The sequence below is a fragment of the Drosophila simulans genome, chromosome 2R, assembly GCF_016746395.2.
Source record: "Drosophila simulans strain w501 chromosome 2R, Prin_Dsim_3.1, whole genome shotgun sequence".
NCBI classification, from domain to species: Eukaryota; Metazoa; Arthropoda; class Insecta; order Diptera; family Drosophilidae; genus Drosophila; species Drosophila simulans.
In genome coordinates, this window is record NC_052521.2 from 13,848,411 (window position 1) to 13,869,780 (window position 21,370).

The following is a 21,370-nucleotide window of genomic DNA, read 5'->3' on the forward strand; positions in this document are numbered from 1 at the left end:
CGTCGGTTTTCATTTCATATTCGTTTTTGTCTGTTTGCCGATGTCTCACCTATTTGTTATCGTTTTAAAGTCGCTTGTCTGCGGTAATACCCTCTTTTGGGAATCCGTTGAAGGGGTACGCTAAAATAATAATTAATTTGGCATATCCGTGAAGCTTCAAGCTGCTTACAACATTTTAATTGGTTTTTTTTTTAAGAAAACCTCTTGAAACCATTATAATCAGATATTAGGCAAATTTTTCTTTACTTACTTATTTTCGTAATTTAACTATGATTTTTAAAACATTTTTAATAATTCACAATTTCATAATTTCACAAGAAATGAGTTATTAGATGTGTTAATTAATCTAGTATTATGACTTAGATGCACGTATTAACCGTTTTCATTTATTGTTTTCGTGATATATCAATTATTTCCCCCTTAAGAGCATTGAACATTTCCACCTGAATATTTCCCTATTCATTTGTCTTAATGTATTTTAAAGTTGATTAATATGCAGAGTGGCAGGGCAGTCATCAACCCACACCCCTTTACCTATATATCCGACAACTTAAGGCCCCGCCGTCCCCAAATGACAATGCATTTTTGGTTTGTTTTTGTCCCCTTTATGTTTTGATTTTCACATTTATGTTGCGTGCACTGCAATCGGCTGGCGACCTTGCTTATTGTCCAAATATTTGGTTCGCCGAAGGTTGTGACATCAAGATTCCTATAAAATAGAGATCTGTGATCAAATATATTCTTAGATAAATGTGGGAAAAGCATATTTTCTTTAAATAATGCAAAATAATCATCAAATAAATTAAATCTACCTAATAATAATATATTAATGCAATTAAATATATGGTTTCTTTTTTAATTAAAGTTTGTATGTTGGGTACATGTAGAACATGAACATTTTAATGTTTTTGTAATGTAGTAAAGATGTTTACATATTATAAGCCAGAAAAACATAATAAATAAAAGAAAATAACTTTTATGACTTTCGTAACCAAAAATTGTTTTTTGATTTCTTCTAATTCCCATCAATTAAAAGTTTTAAAGGGAATTACGTTCCAAACTGTTCAGATGCTGAAATGCTTTTGTTTGAACTTCCCGCGCAATGGCAACGTCGCTTTAGCAGCAGGGTGGCAGCACTGGCGGTTGTTTGAAATCGCAGCAAGCAGTGATTTGAGTGCCTCTTTGACTATTTGTGCGGCACAAATGTGCGAAAGTGCAAGAAATCCGTTTCTGTGTTTGCTGCCCGACAATCGGCTATTTTAGTTGGCCAACGCAGGCGCAGGAAAAGCGGCAAGAAGAAGCACAGGAGCGGAAAGGAAGAAGAACTAGACCAAAGTGGATTTCATTCAATAGAAAAAACGGCCAAGGTGGTGGAAAATCATAGCAATATCAGCCCCCAGAAAGCGAAAGAGAGCGTGTTTGTATTGCCGTTAACGCACCACCGAAAAAAAGGGAGAAGAACCGTTACCGCAGAGGGTGGAGAAAGGAGAAAGCATAGTGAGAGCTACAGTGAGAGGTGAGAGAGAGCGGTATTAATGGTGAGAATCGCAGGCGGCTCGGTCGCCAGAAGCTTCTTCTTTCTGCCTCAGTCACATTTCGCATTTCGAGCAGTGCTGCTCTCTTCTTTCCGCCGAAGGAAACGGTACATTTCCCCCACTAAACGACATAAGGCTGTTCAAAGGGAAAAATAAAATAGTTATTGTTAGAAAAAGGAAGCAATCGCGACGCGAAATGCCTGGTAACGTGTGTGAGTGAGTGTGATGCCAAATAGCAAGCAAATAATTACAGCACGCAAATAGGAAATTCCCAGCCATCCCGGATAAATCCAGTTCAGTTCAAATCGCCGCAGCATCCGCACACGTTCCTAACCTCACTTTCGTTTTGGAGCCGGTACGTACACGCCCTAAAAAGGAAAAAAAAAAAACTGGGGTCTTTCCCGAACCCAAAAGACCCCATTTTCATTTCCTCCTTTATTTTTAGCCAATTTTTGTGGCCTAGTTTGAGCATATTTTCGTGTCCCATTTTTTTTTGCTCGCCGTTTATTTTTAGCCCCCTTTTAGCAGCAGCCCCTGCCTTTGGGGACCCCCTCGCTCCCTATAAAAAAATGTATGTCGCTGGGTTTATTATCTCATCCGGAGAATGTCGCTGCTTTTTGGCGTCGATGGTTGTAAAAAATTTAGCAGAAAATCTGACATTTCCGTTTCGCGTTTCCGCCAAAGAGCAGACCAGCTTTCCGGAAAGAGAGCGTGTCAGGAGAAAGCCAGCGAAGAGCTAGTGAAAAGCCAGTGTTGCTGAGTTTTGATGCGCGGAAAACAGACATTCAGCCTGAAACTATGCCTAATATTGCAACGAGTTTTCCTAGAAAATTACTTAATTAACCACCGTTGTATGTGGCCCTAAAATTGAACTGATAGAGCCGACAGATAAAGCTCTATCTTATCGGAAAACCAATAGAGCTGTTGAGTCAGCTGGTTAGCCATTATATAAGCAACCAACAACCCCCCGGAAAAGCCGGCAGACGCCCAGGAAAATAGTAGCAGAAAATGGTAGCCAAAGAGTGAATTTCTCTCTTCTCCGGGACGAATTTCTTCTCTTGAGACTTTGCCACAAATCTCTCTCGAAACGAGAGCAGGCGCGTGAAATAATCTTGGGGAGCTTGGCAGGAAAAAAATGAAACAGGCATTTTCCAATTGATTTTCAAGGCGGTCGACGCGAGTATTTCCCCCGAAAGTTTCATCATATATCTCAAAGAAAATTAAATAAAATTCAGATAACGCTAACATTATTCCCAAAAACGTTAAAAATGTTTCCTAAAAAACGTGAAAAGTGCAGAAAAAATTCCAAAGACTGAGCTGATATTGCATAAAAAAGAAACGATGTGTGAGTAGTGGCATCGCGCCCGGAAAACTTTTTGGGGAAATTCAGAAGGGGTGTTGGTGTGTGCTCGGCCCGAAAGTATGCCCCAAGATGAATAGAGCTGCTGACAACCTGCCCATTAATGGGTCTCATAAATAATCTGTATTTAATCCGAATTTTTCCGACCAGTGTGTGCCAGTGTGTGTATGTGTGTGTGTGTGCGAGTGTATTATTGCACTCGACAGCAAGGCGATAACATTTCAAGTGCATTATGTCATTTTCCCCGTTTTGTTGTCTACCTCCCCCTCGATTTTACTATTCCACCCCAAGCCCCGCACCCCTTTGACCATGTGTGTGAGTGTTTGCCATTTCACAGCCGAGAAAATGGAAAAATAAAAAGGACGAGGACGAGCATGAGAATGAGCAGGTCCTGTCAACAGGGCGCCATCTAATGCCGTAACTTTGTGTAATTAAAAAAAAATATAAAAATGAACAAAGCACTTGATGGAGGGGTGCTGGCTGGATGGGCTGTACATTAAGCCTCCAAAGTGTGGCATTTGAGTGACAACGATGAAAACCATGCTATTTACGAAAAATTATTATGTTTCATACCTGATTCATCTGAAATCAAAATAGTTCATTTACGTACAATATTAATGATCCATTAATTTTACAATAAATTATACAACATTTAAATAGGACGCATAAAAACTTTTATGGGCCATTAATTTTTCTGAATTTTCCATAAATACAATTTTGCGGAAATTCCCCTTTTTAATGTGAGTGTTGCCTGTCACTGACGAAAGTTTTGTTTTATGCTGGCCCATTTCCGGTCAGATGAGAATTTATTAGCTCGGCCTAAAAGTAGGCAATCGATTGGTTTTCCGCCCAGCCTCTTCGTTTCCAGCCATTCCCATTTTCCCTTTTCATCTTCTGCAAGAATGAAATTTCATGGGTTGGCCAAAACTTTTGCTTGGGTTTTTGCACGGCAAGAAAAAATGGGTTAGTGTGGGCTGTCTGAACTTTACCTCGCCGTGTGAAATCTACGATTTTGAGACTAGTTTCCGCTTTTAGTTGGCTTATTTTTGGGATGGTGCTTGAACAGAAACCGCAAAATGTGAGAAGTGTGTGCACAATCAATTAAAAACTCAAATGTTTGCCAGTGCACTTAGAGGGATTTTGGGGGCACGTGGCAGTCAAATCTACGAAACACACCCACCGCACACCAAAAAATCATTTCCGTGCGCCCTTTAATGTAGAAAACAAACACTTTTGTATGACTTAGTCATGTAGTTATAAACACTCCGTCGTCTATGTAAGCATCTTAAACATAATATTTTGAAATTTTGAATATGTATTATACCTAAGCTCGCTATTTCGCTAAAAGGTATTGATGACGTACGTAAATCGCTGATATTTTTCTCACTAAGTGATTCATTGTGGAGCTATTTTTTAAAGTGTTTGTTTGCATGGACTCTCTCAGCTTTCAATGAGCAAAATAGTAGGGCTGACTGTTGAATATGAATGAAAGTAGCTACGCCAATGCCAAAGTGCAAATGTTTCCTGGTAATTGGTAATGAAAGTGCTCAACCTTCAAATATTGCCTACTTTTTATATGTTGTCATAGTCGTTAAACTCATATTAAGCTTTTTATTAACTAATTACCTATATTACATATTTGGTAGTTAAAATAAACAGATAAAGCATAATTGAATATTAATCACTTTAACCACTACAATTTCAATTACTTAATTATTCTACCCGTTAATCAGTGAAAAGCTGTTCCAAGCTCATCTTTTATAAATGATTATTGATTCTACTACCTGGCAAAGAATTTCAGAGCTCTGGCATATTGTTTAAAATTATTAATACATAAATATTGAACTTAATGTGAATTTAAAGAATTGCAAGAAAAGTTTTAAACTTGATGTCAGGCTTAAAACTATTAATGAATACATATTAACCTTAAAAACTTGTGCAAGGGTTAATGTCATTTTTTAGGGACACTTTAGAATTGCCTAATTCTTGTTTTCCAGTGTAGTCGATTAGTTCTTGCCGTTAACTGTGGTGAATTAATCACCTCCCCGCCCCCTCGTTTACCCTTTTTCCAACCGCAAGTGTGACGTGCCTTTCAATTAGACACGAAAGTTTTTTTTTGGTCAATTTGGCCGTTGGTGCGTGGTTATGTTTTTGTGTTAACTGTTACCTGGTGGCAAGTGCAAGATTATGCATGCACACGCACACGAAGGCAGTGGCAGATACCTGATACTGCTGAAGTGTACTTTGACCTCTTTTGGCTCTGCCAACGTCGCTGCCGGCGTCTGTGTGAGTGGTCAATGTCAGTGCCTGACCACATATCCAATTTCTTCTCTTTCTCCTCCGGTTTTCCGTTTTCCACGACTTGTTTTCCACACACACCGTTCTTTTGCGGCTTTTTCAATTAAAGCTTGTTGCACGCTGCCTCAGTCGACGTTGCTCTCTTTTTCGCTCTCTTCTGGCGATCTCAAATACATATGGCATCACACATCTCGCAACCGAAATCTACGTGTCCGCCGCTCTCTCTTCGCGCTGCTTTCTTTTGTGCGCCTTTCTTGGCAGCGCAGCTTTGGAGCCGACTGCATAAATCTTTCACTTCTTTGAGGGCCAAGTTTAGTTCAGTTCCAAACGGCCGACGAAGCGGACGCGTCGCTAAAGATCACACTTTGTATATATATATGTGTATATGTGTGTGAACATATAGTATATGGTAAAGAAAAGCAGTTAAAAAAGTTAAGAAAGCGATCAAAGAACGGTCAACTCTCTCACGCGCTCTCCCTCTCTCCGTCGCTGGATTTCTTTGCGCCTGCGCAACGGTCATTCTTCGTCTTTCCTCTCTTCGCACTCTCTCGCAAAAGTGAAAATATTTGGAGAAATTTCTTGGGGGCAACCAAAGAAGAAGAAGCGCAGCAACAGAAGAAGCAGAATTTCGGTCTCGAGTTTTTTAGTGTGTCAGGAGTGGGCATAGTTATCGGTATCATCGTATCTTGCCTTGCCAGTAGTGTCAACAACGAAATAAAGAATTGTCTATATCAATTGTCGTTCTCAGTTTTTTTCAACGCGATCGAACGGCCCGCAAAAACAACGCAAGTGTCAAAAGTTCCGCAAAACCGGAAACCATAACAAACGAATTCGCAAGTCGCCCAATGTCAATGACCTAAATTCGGGGCTTCTCGGAAAAACAAAGTGGGAAAAATCAAATCCAGTCAATGCAAACACGAATTGCGGCTGCAGCATCTTCAGCGACTTCGATTAGAGCCAATAGCATCGGCTTTGTGTTTGCCTGACATGTAAGTGCAAGCCAGGCTTGGCCCACAAATATTTGAGCTGTTTCCTTTTTGGTCGGATTATGCAATTCCAGTTTTAGCTAATATTTGACCCACGTTAAAATGTTCAATTACAGTGCTGCTTCGAAAATAAGTCGCGCAGGGCTCAGTCGTTTTATAACACTGCTTCTTACAAAGTGTAAAGATATTCTCAGACTATGACCCAATTTCGAATTGGCGCCCAAATTAAGATGCGGTTTTGATATATAAAAAAGCTCATTAATTTCATTTCACTAAATTACATCACTATATAAGATTTGTCTTACATGAAATTGATTTATAGGTCATGGGTTCTTGAACTCCATAAGTTCAAAAAACGACAAGATTATAAAATACCAGTCACGTGTAGGTTCAGTTTATAGAAGTTTGCCTGTAGTAATGTGCAGGCTGTTGCTGCGAGAAAGTTTCAAGAGGCAACTAATATTTTCGAAATTTTTGTTGCTGTATATTTGTAATATTAATCATTGCATATTTACAAATAAAATTTGCACACAGACGAGACAACGATTAGCGACAACGAAAACGAAAATGAAAACGATAACGACAGCAGAAAGACGATGGAGCATAATAAATAAACATGGATCATGGCCACACACACACAAATACACACAATTACTGCCACAAAGATACTACATCTCAGGTTGCAAAAAAGAAAAACCAAAAACCGAAATAAAAAACCAAATAGCCGAAAAGCCCTCCAAAAACACAGCAGTAAAATGAGTGGGGCAGCGTTCGGTCGATTGTTTATTTAATTTTTACATTTACAAATATCATTACACCGATTTCTGCTTTTTGTGGGCTAAATATCTGTCTCTCGGACGCGGACAATGTGTCATAATTGCGAACCCACATTGACTTGACCCACATTTCTGGCTGGGAGTGGAATGGAGCGAAGTGAAATGAGTGGACGCATGCGCAAATGCATCGACAGCAAGCGCTGAGCTCAGCCGAAATTGTTGCCACAGTCAATACGGCGTGGTCGAAAACGTTTATATACATATAGCCAATAGCACTGGCATATAGTATCGGTATTTTTCAGTATCGGCAATCGTATCTCCGACTTCGAGAAGGCGACATATTTCTATTGATTACGTGCCTGGCCTACCAGAGCGCCACATCGAATTTCTTTTTCACTTTCGCAACTTTGGGCTAGATTCATTCTACTTGGCCACCGGGGCTAATGGTCGTACTCAAAATGGGTTACGGAGCCATTAAGCCAGCCACTTGGCATTCAGATCGATTGTTTATTGAGCTCACACTTTCGCAGGCCTGTGACGTAAAGCAACGAGGTTTTTTTTGTAGGAATCTGGGGAGGAATCTTCCTCGAAACCTCATTATTTTGACGACTTCGTGTACCACAGATATTGTATTTTTCTGTAAATGAAGCCCGGAAATACCCATATTGTGTCAACCACTTCATTGTTTACCTGGTATATTTACCAATAGGTATACCAATAGGTTACATTTCTCGTATTTCTTTAACAAGTAAAAAATTCTTAAGAGATTAGCATAAGTTGTTATATGTATATGAATCTTACATTTTTAGATAATTACCCAGGCAAGTTGCTATTTTGCATATACATATAACTATTTATATGGTAATAAAAAGTTCCAAGGCTTGTCCCTATTAGCTATAAAGCTGAATTTATTTTTTGCTGTTACGATCTAGTTTAAACATCCGCATTTGTTTTGAGATTCTATCATCTAACACATGGCACGTGTACTGTGTGCCCTTCTAATTGCACTTTGGATTATCTACTAAGTTGTCACCTAATTGTTATGCATTTTGAAGCCTCGACTTGAACTCGCATGTGAATGGACCCAGTTTCACAATTCACAGCTTAAAAGAAATGGGTCTTATCTTAAGGTCTAGTCCTCCATAAATCTTCATCTTACAATTGCAAAGCCCAAATTGTTTTTGATTATTCAAATTGGCCGACTGCGACCACTTTTAATTACGGCCCGACTAAAAGAATGTTTTAATTGAGCCAGTAGACATTTCGTCTTAGCTCATGTGACCGGACTAAAAATAAGATGAACTGTATATTAAAATTGTGAATTATTTAATATCTAGCGAGCGCGTGTGGGTGCGAGCGGGATGGAGGCCGAGCTTTTAAATTGGGTAGCTAATCTGCTGACTACCTCCGAATGGGGGGGTACCACCGACAGGTGTGGGGCGGGGGAGCCCCCATTATATACACAGTTAAATTTAACTTTTATGCTGTAAACTGCGAGATCGCTTTTGTTTGTTAATCAAGCCACACGAATTATGGGCAGTGGGAGGGAGACAGATCCGAGATCCATTCTATCCAACCCCCTACAGATTTATTCAATTACACACAAAGCATAGATAGCTTACGATAACCATAAGAGCAGACATAGTCGACCACCGGCCAGTGACAACCGGACAGGCCACAATTCCAGAGCCTCACTCAAAGGTTCAATAGAATAGAGGGCACAGACCCATTATGCGCACTCACACACAAATGGGTCCATACATCCATATATCCACACATCTGTCCAGCATCCGCCGTGGCTCGAGGTCTACTGGGTTTACATAATGAGGGGCCTCCCATTGTTGAAAAGTGAAAATGCATATTTGAACTTTCGTTTGTGGTCAATTCAGTTCGATTCGATGCGGTCCGCGGCGAAAGAAACCCATCCGAAAACGAGACGAGCTACCAAATTGCCAAAACAAACAGGTTGACACCACCGCCAAGGGATACAAATACACCTCAGAATCGCACGGTTCGTACGACTATATCTTAGCGGCCATCCTATAGACGATAGTCCGCATGCGGAAGCATTCGATGCGGCTGTAAGTTTATATATATGTTATATGGCGAAGGCCTGAGTGCTAAAGACTCGTAATCCGAAAGCAACAAGCTCCAAATGAGGAAACAGCAGGGCCCGAAGAGAGGAGACAGTGTAGGAAAGAGCAAAGAAGAAACGCGGCTAAAGACGGGTCTTCGACCATGGGAGAAGGCACATCATTACCACCGTGGATGTGGTCGAAACACGGAATACCCTTGAGGAAGTTCCAATCACGACAAGTGAAATCTAAGATTCTCAAAGTGTATCACGTAATTAGTTGTAGGCGGTTAACAGACGCCCTCAAATTGAACAACACTTGTTTTCGCACGTTATAAGTGTGTTAAAGGTCAAATGAGTTGCTAATCTGTAAACAGAATGAGTGGTTTTTATAATCGTTATCGATACTTGCCATCGTTGATTAGCTCATTGGATACTAATTAATTACAGGCGATAATGATTTATTGCTTGTTGACCTATTTAATTTTATAGATTTATTTAAGTTTATAATGGCTTTCATTGTAAAATAATACTTTTCGAACTTATTTTAAGTTCTCTCTCCCTTGCAGAATTCTTTCCTATATTATACTTTACTATTTTATTAAGTTCCTTGACATGGTCAGCTATCCCTGGTCAGCCCCAAAAGGGGTAGGGTATGGGTAGGGTACAATTTGTGAAGCGGTCGCTTCCAAATGTCCGGCAAGTCGATGCTGATGACGATGACGAGGTTGCTGATGATGATAATGCGGCACGATTATAGGAAATGGGTCAGACAATACACGGGCAGCGAAGACTGGTGTGTAACTACCTTGTCAAGGCAGGTTGAATGTTGAATGTTTACCGTTTAACAGCACACACGCAGATACATTTCGGTCTTCATGTTTGGTTAACACGCTCCGTCGGGCGGTGGGCGGGAGGCGGGAGGCGGTCGGGTGTGAGGAGCGGCGGTGGGGCAGGGGCGTGGCTGGGCCAAAGCGATGGTTCGATGGTCGTCGGTTCATTTGCCTCTTGTCGCTGGCGCGCAAATTTTCGTTGCAGTTGGTAAGAGGAGCAGAGAAGAAGAGGAGGGTGAGCAGGGGGAGGGCGAGAAAAAGTTGATTTTCAAGAAATTTCACTTTAGAATGAAGAGGAACCAGTCGGCGAAGTTGGCCAGGTCTCAGCGTCTCGAGGCTTCATTGATAAATTTACAGTTACGTGATGAGGCCGCCGTGATTGCCGCGTCTCAAAGTGGTTTAAACTTTAATTATAGAGCCGCAACCCAACTAGTTCAGCGGATATGGCCGGCCCTCTGCGATTTGATAACATCGCCGCACAACGATAATGCCCGGTCGAAAGACAAACAACCAATGTGCCAATTTCTTAACACGTTTCTTGGCCACATGGGGTAACAGCAACAGGGCAGCGCCGTATTTTTTCCGAGATCCGCGAAAGAAACCCTCAAATGCAAATGACCGAAAAAGTATAAGTAGTGCCAGCCATCAGTGGCGGTAGATATTGGTACAAACTAAAAAATTGAAAACGAAAGTTTAACCAAGAAAAAAAAAAAATAGCCGACAACAACAAAAACAAATTTAAATACATGGACGGAAAAAAATATTGCGGAATTTAGATATTTGAAAAAGAAGAAGAAAAAAATCAGAGGAGACCTACAAAAGATTCGAAAAATAAAAAGTGAAAGTCATGGGCAGCCGCAGTTTGAACCCCCAAAAAAATTCGTTCAAGAGACGACGACGCCACGCTTTAAGCCAACATCATCATCAACGTGACTATCATCGCAGAATGACGTCACAGCCCATAAGTATATCCAACTAGCAATCAATCTAGCCAGATACAAAAATACACACTCACTCCCCGCTTCCTGGTTACGATCAATATTTGGTCAACAATAAATTTGAAATTCAATTAGCAAGGCATTTGGCGAATTACATCGCAGAATGGGCTATACTTTCTGATGCAGGGGGTTCGAAGGTCAAACCCTTCCCGCCCAACCAAATACTGCGATTTTTAGCGGCGAAACAAATACGATTTGTTGTTTATTTGATATGTTTTTTCCTTTTAGCCAGAGCCCTGTTGATTCACTTGTTACCCACGCTTGTTGACAAATTCATTAGGGATTTTTTTACAACCCTACAGTCAGGAACTACGTCGGTAGAACCGAGCCGTTTGTTTGGATTGGCTAAGTGTGCTGCCCCTTTTACGCGAAGGTTAATACTACCTATATAGGTTTATAAGTATTTCCTGGGAACCACCACCAGCAGCACCACCACCCCAAATACACCCAATCTTTCACCACTTAATGGGTCTCCCTGTGTTGGGTGCTGTAGTAGATCTTTGATTTCACAACACAGGGCTATTTTGGACCTGCGGAGATATTGTGACGTGTGAAACACACTTAAGTGGCACTTGATCATGCGGGTCGCCATATAGCAATAGAATCTCTCGGCTCAGCTCAGCGCAGCTAAGCGCAGCTCCACTCGGCTCATGTAAAAATCGTTTAATATAGAATGAAGTGTTCCCAGACATATAGTGGGCATTCGCCAACTGTCACTGCTATCGACAGTATCGTCTCCTCGGTTCGTTTCGACGGGTCTTCAGTACTCAGTTCTCGGTTTTCCGTTTTCCGTTTTCAGTTGTCGCCTTGTAAGCCGATTTAAGCATTAAGCGGATTTCGTTTTCTTAGCTCTATTGTGCGTTAAATTCAATTGCGGGCCATTGGATAAACTTTGTTCGAGATCTCGGTGGTTGTGGAGTGTTCCCTTACATACATCCTTCGACGTCATTTGCATATCCTTTTTCGTGATGGCCGATTGCCAAGCTCTTAGACGTCATAGCTCGGATTTAGGTTGCCAATCAGATGCGGCTCAAAATGATTGCTAATTTTAGACCGGTCCCAAGGATAAATGACGTTTTGATAGAAGATAGATGGATATATAATTTGATAGGTGGATGGATGGAAGGCTGGGCGGTTTATTGCTAGCACTTTGATTTGGTTTTGGAGGGATATTTTACTTTGACACAAATTTGTTGTTCGTAGCTTATTGGGTAAAGAAGCTAATAGGGAATGAAGAGGGTTAATGATTGTGTCAATGGAATACAAGCTACACATATGAGTACGGATAACAAAAAATCATTAAAGGATAATTATATATATAACCGGCAATAATTGAATTAAAATGTTGTGTGCTAAAGTATTTGGCATTTAAATTGTGTTAGTGTAACAATAAGGACTATTTTTATTCAGTAATTTAAAACTATTCATTTTGTAAAAACCTGCATAGACTGAAAAGCATTCAAATATGGAATACCTTCAATTAATATGTTAAATTTGTTTCGGTTTGTCTTACAGTTCAGAAGAGCACTAAACCTCGGAAGTTGTAAGAAATCGGTCTTGTTCACCCCCACCCAAGCCACAGGATACACCTGCTGAACACTTTTTGTACAAAACCAACCGAAAGCAACCTCCAGGACAAGCGACTCATGGAAACATGGACAGACGCTCAACGGCGACAGAAGGATTTTCAACTAGCTTTTCGAAGGACTTAATTGAATAAATTTTTATGAACAATTCAGCAGCTTCCAAATAGGGAAAATCAGAGTAATAACTTCCAAACCGAAAATATACCTATTAGACGGCAAGAAGGAATATAAGGGATCTACCGCCCTTGGAAACTTGAACGCACACTGCAAATGACAAAGAACTGCTTCCTACTTTAACATAAGCGCAGGATAATAGCACACAAAAAGGATAAAGAAGAGAAAACACACACAGACAAAACACACAGACAACAATCGAACATGTCACACGCGGCAGCCAACAAAACGGAAACGGAAGCAGCGCCAAACAGCAGCCTCAAACAGTCCGCAGCCCCCCAGCCCGCAAACAGTCACGATGCCAAGCTGCTCAACGGCACCTTGGCCCGAACCAACGGACTAACCCATGCCGCCAGCGTGGCCAACTCCTCCTCCGGCAGCTACGGCAGTTCGAGTGCGGCCGGGTCCAACGCGGGCTCCGGCGGAGCCGCCTCATCCGCGTCCTTATCCTTAGCGGCGGCGGTGGCGTCCTCGACGGCCCTGCCCTTGCCGCCCAGCAGCAACGGCCTTCAGATGCCCTACGAGCGTTTCCGGGCGGACGACACCAGCTACGTGCCCATCGCCCAGTTTTACGCGGGACGTAGTGTCTTCATCACAGGCGGAACTGGATTTATGGGAAAGGTGAGTTCTGAAATATCAGACATTTCTAAATGTATAAAACAATCTAGTGAATCGGGGAAATTTAATTAATTTCTGTTTAGATATCTGATTAAATAAGCACCTAAGTGCACATAACTAGCATTTCTAATTTGCGGATGATTACCTTATTCATCTCATTTAATCATTTCTTAGATTGCTGACAATTTAGTTTGTGTAATCGCCATTTAAATATTTTAGTTAAAATTGAATGTAATTTCGTGCGTCAGAGTAAATAGTTTTAAATTGGTAAATTATCTTCGTGATTTATTAAATGTAAATTGGTTGAGATAACTTAACCTTGTAAGCATGGCACATTATTTTCCCCAATACATGTGAAGATTCTCGGCCCAACTAATCCACCTTTTACTCCATTATTCCATTTTTACGCCCAAAAACCCCACACGCCCACTTTCGTTGCATACTTTTGTGGCCCATTGGCTAGCCACTTTCATTCACGTCACGCATACGCCTCGTGTTTATTGACTCCGAATTGAACTATTGAACCCGACGACGGCCTGGTTGGGCTCGATTGAAAACTTCAAGTGTTTCTCAGTCATAAAATATGCACAAATATTTGTGTGCGCGCTGATAAACAAAAAGTCGTGGAATGGAGTGGAGTGCTGGGTGGGTGGTTTCGATGGTTAGCCACCCTGAATTTTAGATGCACTTTTTTTATTAGCTGTTTGCGTGCCATGTGCGTGTGAGCTTGACTTGGCTTACTTGTTTTTTTTTTTTTTAATATTTGATTTTTAAAGCCGTAATGCTTGAGTTACGTTGAGCTGGCTCCACTAGACGATGTTGACTCATCGTCGCCTGCCATGCGAAAGCTTCATAATGGCGAGTATGCATTTGCGTCTATGCATCTGGTGTGGCTGGTTTTCCTACTCCGAGTTCCGCTTAATTGTTCTTAAAGTGGTGCAGCGGAATACCCGTTTCACTGTTCCGAATATATCCTCCGGCTGTTGTGCCAATTTTTGTGCCAGCTTTTGTTAAACATATGCACGGAGAGAAAAAATAGTTTGTTAACAGAATTTCATACTTAAAGGTCATAAAATCGCAATTGTAAAACGTAAGAAGGTAAAGGTAGTTTCATCTCAGTATGCGAATGACAGAACTTGCTCCCAATTTTTTCCTCTGTCAATATTGCATGTCGGTGGCTCCTGGCTGCGTCATTATGACATGAAATCGCAGTGGCGCCGCCCAGACTCTGAGCTCGCAGTGGTGCTGTGTGTTGTTCATCGATTTTGTGCTCCTGCCGCGCCCACCACCCACCGAACCACCCACTTAACGGCCCACAGTTCCCACCCACTACCACTTTTGTCTGCCTGCTTGATTCCAGTACAATTCTCACATCGTTTTCGGGGCGGGGTTCTCATTCCCTGCGCCCACGACCAACTGGAGTCAAGTAAAGCCAAACCGCAGACACCACTGAAGTGGGTCAAGTGTGTCCTTGTGGGTGTAACAATAATCGTTTACATGGTTAATGGCTATATTCAATGACTGAGGGGCTATTAATTATTCGATTTCTGATGTATGTACGCTTTTGCAGGTCCTGGTGGAGAAGTTGCTGCGCTCATGTCCGGAAATAAGGAATATATATCTACTGATACGACCGAAACGCGGTCAAGAAGTGTCAGCACGACTCACGGAACTACTGAATGCACCAGTGAGTAAAGGAGTTGTGGAGGAGTTTAATAGATTGGATAACTATGTTGTATATATTTTGTAGCTCTTCGAATCACTGCGTCAGGAGAAGCCCAAGGAACTCAGCAAAGTCATACCCATTTCGGGCGACATAACTTCCGAGGAACTGGGTATTTCAGAAAAGGATCAGGTGCGTAGTCTCTTCGCACTTTAAATTGAATGCACTTTCAAAGAGATTCTATCCGTTTTTTTAGAACCTACTGTGTCGCAATGTTTCCGTTGTCTTTCACTCGGCTGCCACTGTGAAATTCGATGAGAAGCTCAAACTGTCAGTCACAATCAATATGCTGGGCACGAAACGCCTCGTCGAGCTCTGCCATCGCATGCTGTCACTGGACGTAAGACTTGGATATATATAGAGAACGGCTACGGAACGATTTCTAAATCAATTAACCCTTTTTACAGGCACTAATCCATGTATCCACTGCCTATTGCAATTGCGATAGAACCGATGTGTCCGAGGTTATCTACGCACCGCCCTACAACCCCGATGATATCATTTCACTAATCAACTGGCTTCCGGAGGATATACTCGATCAGGTCGGTTACTTTGAGTATTATATTTGTATTATTTAATAATTGAATTGCATTTTATATATTTAAGCTTACACCGCGCCTGATTGGCAAGCGTCCCAATACGTACACGTTTACAAAAGCCTTAGCGGAGCATATGTTACTTAAGGAGGCTGGTAATCTGCCCGTTGCCATTGTGAGGCCATCGATTGGTGAGTGGGGCAATCAGTTTATGTACATATAGATCCAATATTTTGATATATGTTATTGCTATGCAGTGACTGCCAGTCTGAATGAGCCGTTTGCCGGTTGGGTGGACAACTTCAATGGGCCAACGGGCCTGGTTTCGGCGCTGGCCAAGGGCATGTTCCGCACGATGATGTGCGAGAAGAACTATGTGGCCGATATGGTACCTGTCGATATTGTGATTAACCTGATGATCGCCGCCGCCTGGCGCACAGCGACCCGCAAGTCAAACAACCTACTCATCTACAATTGTTGCACCGGCCAGCGCAATCCCATCATCTGGTCGGAGTTTGTCAAACACGCCATGACGAGTGTGCGCAAGCATCCCCTGGGTGAGCACAGATAATATGCGCCTAATGTGACCATTATAATTATACGGAAATTGTTTTCTGTTTCTTCCCCAGAGGGCTGCCTGTGGTATCCGACTGGCGACCTGCGCATGAACCGCCCCATGAACACGCTGAATTGTATAGCCAAGCACTTTTTACCGGCCTACATACTGGACGGAGTGGCTAGAATCATGGGCAAGAAGCCATTGTAAGTTTGGCCGGCCACTCCCCCCATCGCTACTACTATTATATATATATGCATATTACAGCGTTGTCAACGTACAAAATAAAATTGCCAAAGCTGTGGAATGCCTCGAGTACTTTGCCACACGCCAATGGCGCTTCAAGGACGACAACGTCCACGCCCTGCTGCACACGCTGAGTCCCAAGGATCGCGAGATCTTCGTCTTCGACGTGCGCCACATCAACTGGGACAAGTATGTGGAGCGCTACGTTCTGGGCTTCAGGGAGTTCCTGTTCAAGCAGCGACCCGAATCGCTGCCGGCCAGCAGAAAACGCATGCTCAGGTGAGAAAATATGGGGAGAGGATGGTGATCCAGAAAAGTACTAAAATTCTATATATTTCCACCTCAGGCTCTACTATCTGCATCAGCTGACCAAACTGGTGGCGGTGCTGCTCACCTGGCGCTTTTTGATGTCGCGCTCGAAGCGCCTGAACGACTTGTGGAGCTCCTTCCTGGAGAACGCGCTCAGGATGGCACGCTTGATACCCTTTTTGTAATTAAATGCGTATGGCGACCGGTGTGGAAGCTTGGAGACAGCAGCTGCGTACATATGTATATGTGCTGTGATCTGGCGGTAACTGGCAGGAGCTGTCAGGATCGGCGAGGATCCACTTCTTTGCGATTGCTAAATGCTTTAACATGGCGTACATCTTAGAGGTTTTTAGCAAATAGTTATATTCATATTTTTTATATATGTTACAAATGCGTAAACAGCAGAAGCCCACAACAACACATCCAAACAACTACGAGACACAAGGAGCGTCAGCTAACTAACATTAAAATATTGACATTACGCAATGGGGTAACTAAATGGCATCCATCACATTTATTCAGGTGCAATTATGAGGTCACAGGTTGAGAGGGCCCGGTGTCGGTTGTTGTCTCCACTTATCTCTCTCCTTCTGCGAGATTGTACAATTTTTGTGAAATAATTTAAACGCGCAAGGAGAAAGCCCAAAGTCGAGGAGAATTCCACAATTTTGCAAATTGAGATAGAGAATCGAGTGAATTTATTGTCGGGACTCGTCGACGATGAAGCATGAATTAGTACATCCAAAACTATACGAAAAAACAAATTTGAAAAGACAAAAACAAAAACAAAAAAACCGATTAATTCAGCAATGATTAGTGAGGAAAGATAAATGAAATTAAAATAAATGGCTTGTTATTGCTTTAAAAATTACATAAACGTAACGTAAACTATGCTAATTAATTAATATTAATTATAAATATTATTACGTAACGAGCGAAACATTGCATATAAATAATACGACAAGAGAAAAACCAACATTATTTATAATTGAATGTAGTTTTAACATTTTTACATTTACAATTAAGTTTTCAATTTATATAAAACAAAAAGCAGAAGGAGCGAAATTATATACGTCGGGAGACAAAATTCGAGATATACAAAATTCAATTTATGTATATGTATATGAAAAAAGCCGAAACACAAGCAAAAAACTACAAAAAAAAAATCATACCGATAATAAATTAATGAAAACAACAAATATATTTATATATAAACATCAGAAACATAATTTCTTAGCATTTGCAGCCTAAAAACTAAATCTAAGCGTAGCCAGAAATGGAGTTTCCAAAAAATAACAAACTATGAATGAAGTTTTTTGAGGGAAACGCAATTAGAGAATCATGATTATGAAATTTATATTTGAATGCGATAAATTGAAAAATAAAACAACACAACACAACACACACACTAATATACAGAAACCAAGACACATATAGTAAGAACATTCCATCCAGTCAGTAGGAAAATCGGGTCATCAACCAACTCTTCCTCCACTTTGGACTTTTGCTTCCCGTCTCGTTTGATCGATATGGGCCAGTTAATATTGGCCGGGTTACGGCCAGGATATATAGTTCGTTCTCGGGTTCGTTTTCGTGCAATTATGAAATATCTTATGTTATGCCTAGAATTTATTATGTTTTATTTCTAAAGCGATTTGTAAATTGCAGTGCATCAATAAAATACACTTCCAAAATAATAATACAAATATACCAACGCGTTCTTCTCTTTATTTTTGCCCAAATAGAAACGTTTACTTAGCCAACTTAGGAAAATAGAAAAAAACTATCCAAAAATACAATTTCGTGACAGGGGCGAGAAACTAAAACTATACAAACCAAATGTAAGCTATATGAAGTTTTAGTTCTCATTGGCCATGGCAAGAATTTGACTTTAGTAATGAAATGAATGAAAATGCATTGAAAAAAGGAACGAATTCCGATCTAAAAAATGGATTTAATAAATGAAAATTACAAAGAAAATTCGACGGAAAATGGCTTTTTCAATAGCAGCGGAACAAGTGAAAACGCATTTTTTATTGTTTTTGTACACATGAATTTCATTTTTATTATTTCTCTCGGTTTCTCAGTTTTTGTCATTTCGCATTTCCAGCGCTTAAACGCTACCAACTTTAAAATTGTTATCCACTCCATAGCGCCAAATATATATATGCATTAAGATATACTTATACTTTTTTTTCGATTTTGCTTTGTGAAATGTGTGTGCTTATGCTTAGATAATTCAAAACTAGTCCTCGCGACTCACAGCGGAGGAAAAGCAAAGAAAATGTGAAAATCCCAAGTTGAGAGTGGGTAGTGAGTTGGTTTAGTGAGGGGTGGGTGGGGGGTAAGTAGCGACGGGAAAGTGTGAGTTATACGTTTCTTAGCTGGTATTTTTCTATAGCTTAGACCGAATCGAAAATTATACTATGTGAGTGGAGTTCTCAAGTTCTGGTTCGCGTTCGCCATTTTTCTTCAGCAAGTTATGACATTGGATTCGTTTTGCTTTCGAGTGTGGTTGTTGCTCTAAATGGACATTTTGCTGTTTGGTTTGCTTATGCTGTTATGCTATTATATATATAACTTGCCACCAATCCATCACTCAATCGATCCAGCTTACAAAATGTGGTTCTAGTCTTTGCGTTTCTGTTTTTCTTTTTTTTTATTATTCACTTAATTCCTCTTCTTTACCCATTAAGTGTAACAAAATAATTTACGATTTTTAAATGAAAACCATTAATTTTGTATTTATTTTAGTTATACTTTATAGCTAGAGCTAAGTTTAAGCCTGTTTGTTTGCATGCACTAAACTTGCATTCCATTTTTTTGTCCTTTGGTTTTTTCGTTTTTTCTGGGTTTTTTTTTGTAGTATATAAAAATACCATTTATTGTGTGATCGTTTTCTTATTTCTTCTTCTTAAGTTTTATTTTCTGTTTAAACATATATTTAGTACATATCATTTGTGTTTATTTCTCTAAACTTCGTTGCGAATTTGTTATTGTTGAGAAATGAAGTGTTTGCAAAGCTACTGATATTCCCATCAAAATCGTGTATGACAGCAATTTATCTCTTCGGAAGTAAATGCCTTGACCTGGTTCTAAGCTTCAAAATCATTCAGATCCCCATCAGCATCAGAATCTACATCCTTTGAAAACATCTCAAGCTGTTGCCGAACTACCGAATCGTAACGATTCCACACATTCATTAAGTTCCTAACTTAGCAATCACAAACCGATCTGCAATGGAATTGCAGGAATTCCCTTGCCCGAATCAAACACCCAAAATCTCGACCTGCTCCATGGGGCCAACAATCAATCAATCAATCAATCAACAACGATCCGTGGATATATGCATATGTAACTCTTCTCTTTCAGGTTGTGGGCTTTAGGTACACAAGGTAATGTCATCAGGGTACAAAAATGTGTGGGAGTCCTGTGCGCAGGCGTCTGTGTTTTATACATATGTATGCATGTATACGGAAAGGATCTGATGGAGATGTGTGTGTGAGTGTGTGTGTATGCACTTCGGTAAGATATATATTCATATATTCTTACTTTAGATGCCGCGGCACAACCATAATAGGTAAAAGTAAATAAAGAAGTACTGATTAAGTGTTAAGACTAGGTGTAAAGCCGTGGATGCTGAGATATATATATTCGTTTATATTCGTACACTTATTGAGCATTCGATTGTGAGCATTCATTGGTAGATTTGTATTTTTATTTCTGTTCTTTTTTTAAATTTGTTTTCCTCGTTTGTACATTTTTTGTTTGGGATCCGGTATTTCTTTGTGACAAGTCGCATGTAAAGTATAATGTAAATTGTATAGTCAGCCGTTCTTTTGTTTTTATCTTGTTAAAATACTTTGTTAAATAAAACGAACAAAATGTATAACTTTAGTTTGAGTGCAATACATGCACAAATTTTGGTAATTTCAAATTCGGATTTTCTATACAAAATATATTTTTAAATATTTTTCTTGCTATGGATAATTGAAATAAAAACAAAAGCTCGGCTGACTATTGATGTAAGACCTATGCAATTATAATTGTAATATACACGATTTTTGATTCTCGCGTATTCAGCATTTTAATTTACGGTTCGCTATAGTCGCACATACATATCGGATATATAAGTTGATTATACATATGTTTATATACGAGAATATGTTTGCGTGTATATAGATGTATGCGCATTTAACAGTAGACTTGTACATAAAGCAAAACATAGACATAACGTTTATCCTCTTATATATTTTACGGTATCATTATCTAAATATGTATATATTTATATTTTTTTCGACTTGTTGTTTTAAACACACACTCAATTGTCTTAGAACTAATTATACATACATAAATGCATATGCATGTATACCTACCTCAATATATAGTAAATTAAATTTGGCTCTTGCGAGCCTCGTTCTTGTATAATTTATTTACTTCTGCTTGGTTAAATATTATGTTGTCGCCTCACTTGTATATCGTAAATATATCTTTATAAAAATTATATAATTTAAAGCTTGTTTGTTACGTTTCAACTAAATTTACATAATTTCGAATTCCGATCAACGCCTGATAAAAAAGAGCATTAATGATGATGAACAAATACAGGGCTGTGCTGAAAGAATATTGTACAACATTTTAAGCAACTCAGGTCGAGCTGAAAGTCGTTGCGTCACCTTTTGTTTTGTTAATGCTAGTTTTTGTTTTTCAAACATACAACTGAATTTTCATAAAAATCACCCTGTAAATTGTAGTTTTTCAT

At 40.1% G+C, this 21,370-nt stretch overlaps 1 protein-coding gene across 5 annotated transcripts; it reads left to right on the top strand.

Annotated features, from left to right (window-relative positions):
- The first annotated feature begins 1,565 nt into the window (after window positions 1–1,565).
- LOC6734797 (putative fatty acyl-CoA reductase CG5065) lies at window positions 1,566–18,316 on the top strand. Of its 5 annotated transcripts, none has more exons than XM_016168237.3 (11): window positions 1,566–1,890; window positions 12,376–13,241; window positions 14,809–14,925; window positions 14,989–15,093; window positions 15,158–15,301; window positions 15,369–15,503; window positions 15,568–15,688; window positions 15,755–16,054; window positions 16,127–16,259; window positions 16,321–16,578; window positions 16,646–18,316. In XM_016168237.3, exons 2-11 carry the CDS (start codon window positions 12,825–12,827, stop codon window positions 16,791–16,793), a joined length of 1,878 nt encoding a protein of 625 aa, XP_016027998.1. In that variant the 5' UTR covers window positions 1,566–1,890; window positions 12,376–12,824; the 3' UTR covers window positions 16,794–18,316. The 5 variants fall into 5 exon arrangements, with proteins under 5 accessions (XP_016027998.1, XP_016028000.1, XP_016028001.1 ...); XM_016168239.3 differs by lacking the exon at window positions 1,566–1,890 and adding an exon at window positions 2,664–2,880; XM_016168240.3 differs by lacking the exon at window positions 1,566–1,890 and adding an exon at window positions 5,695–6,182.
- Window positions 18,317–21,370: the final 3,054 nt, after the last annotated feature.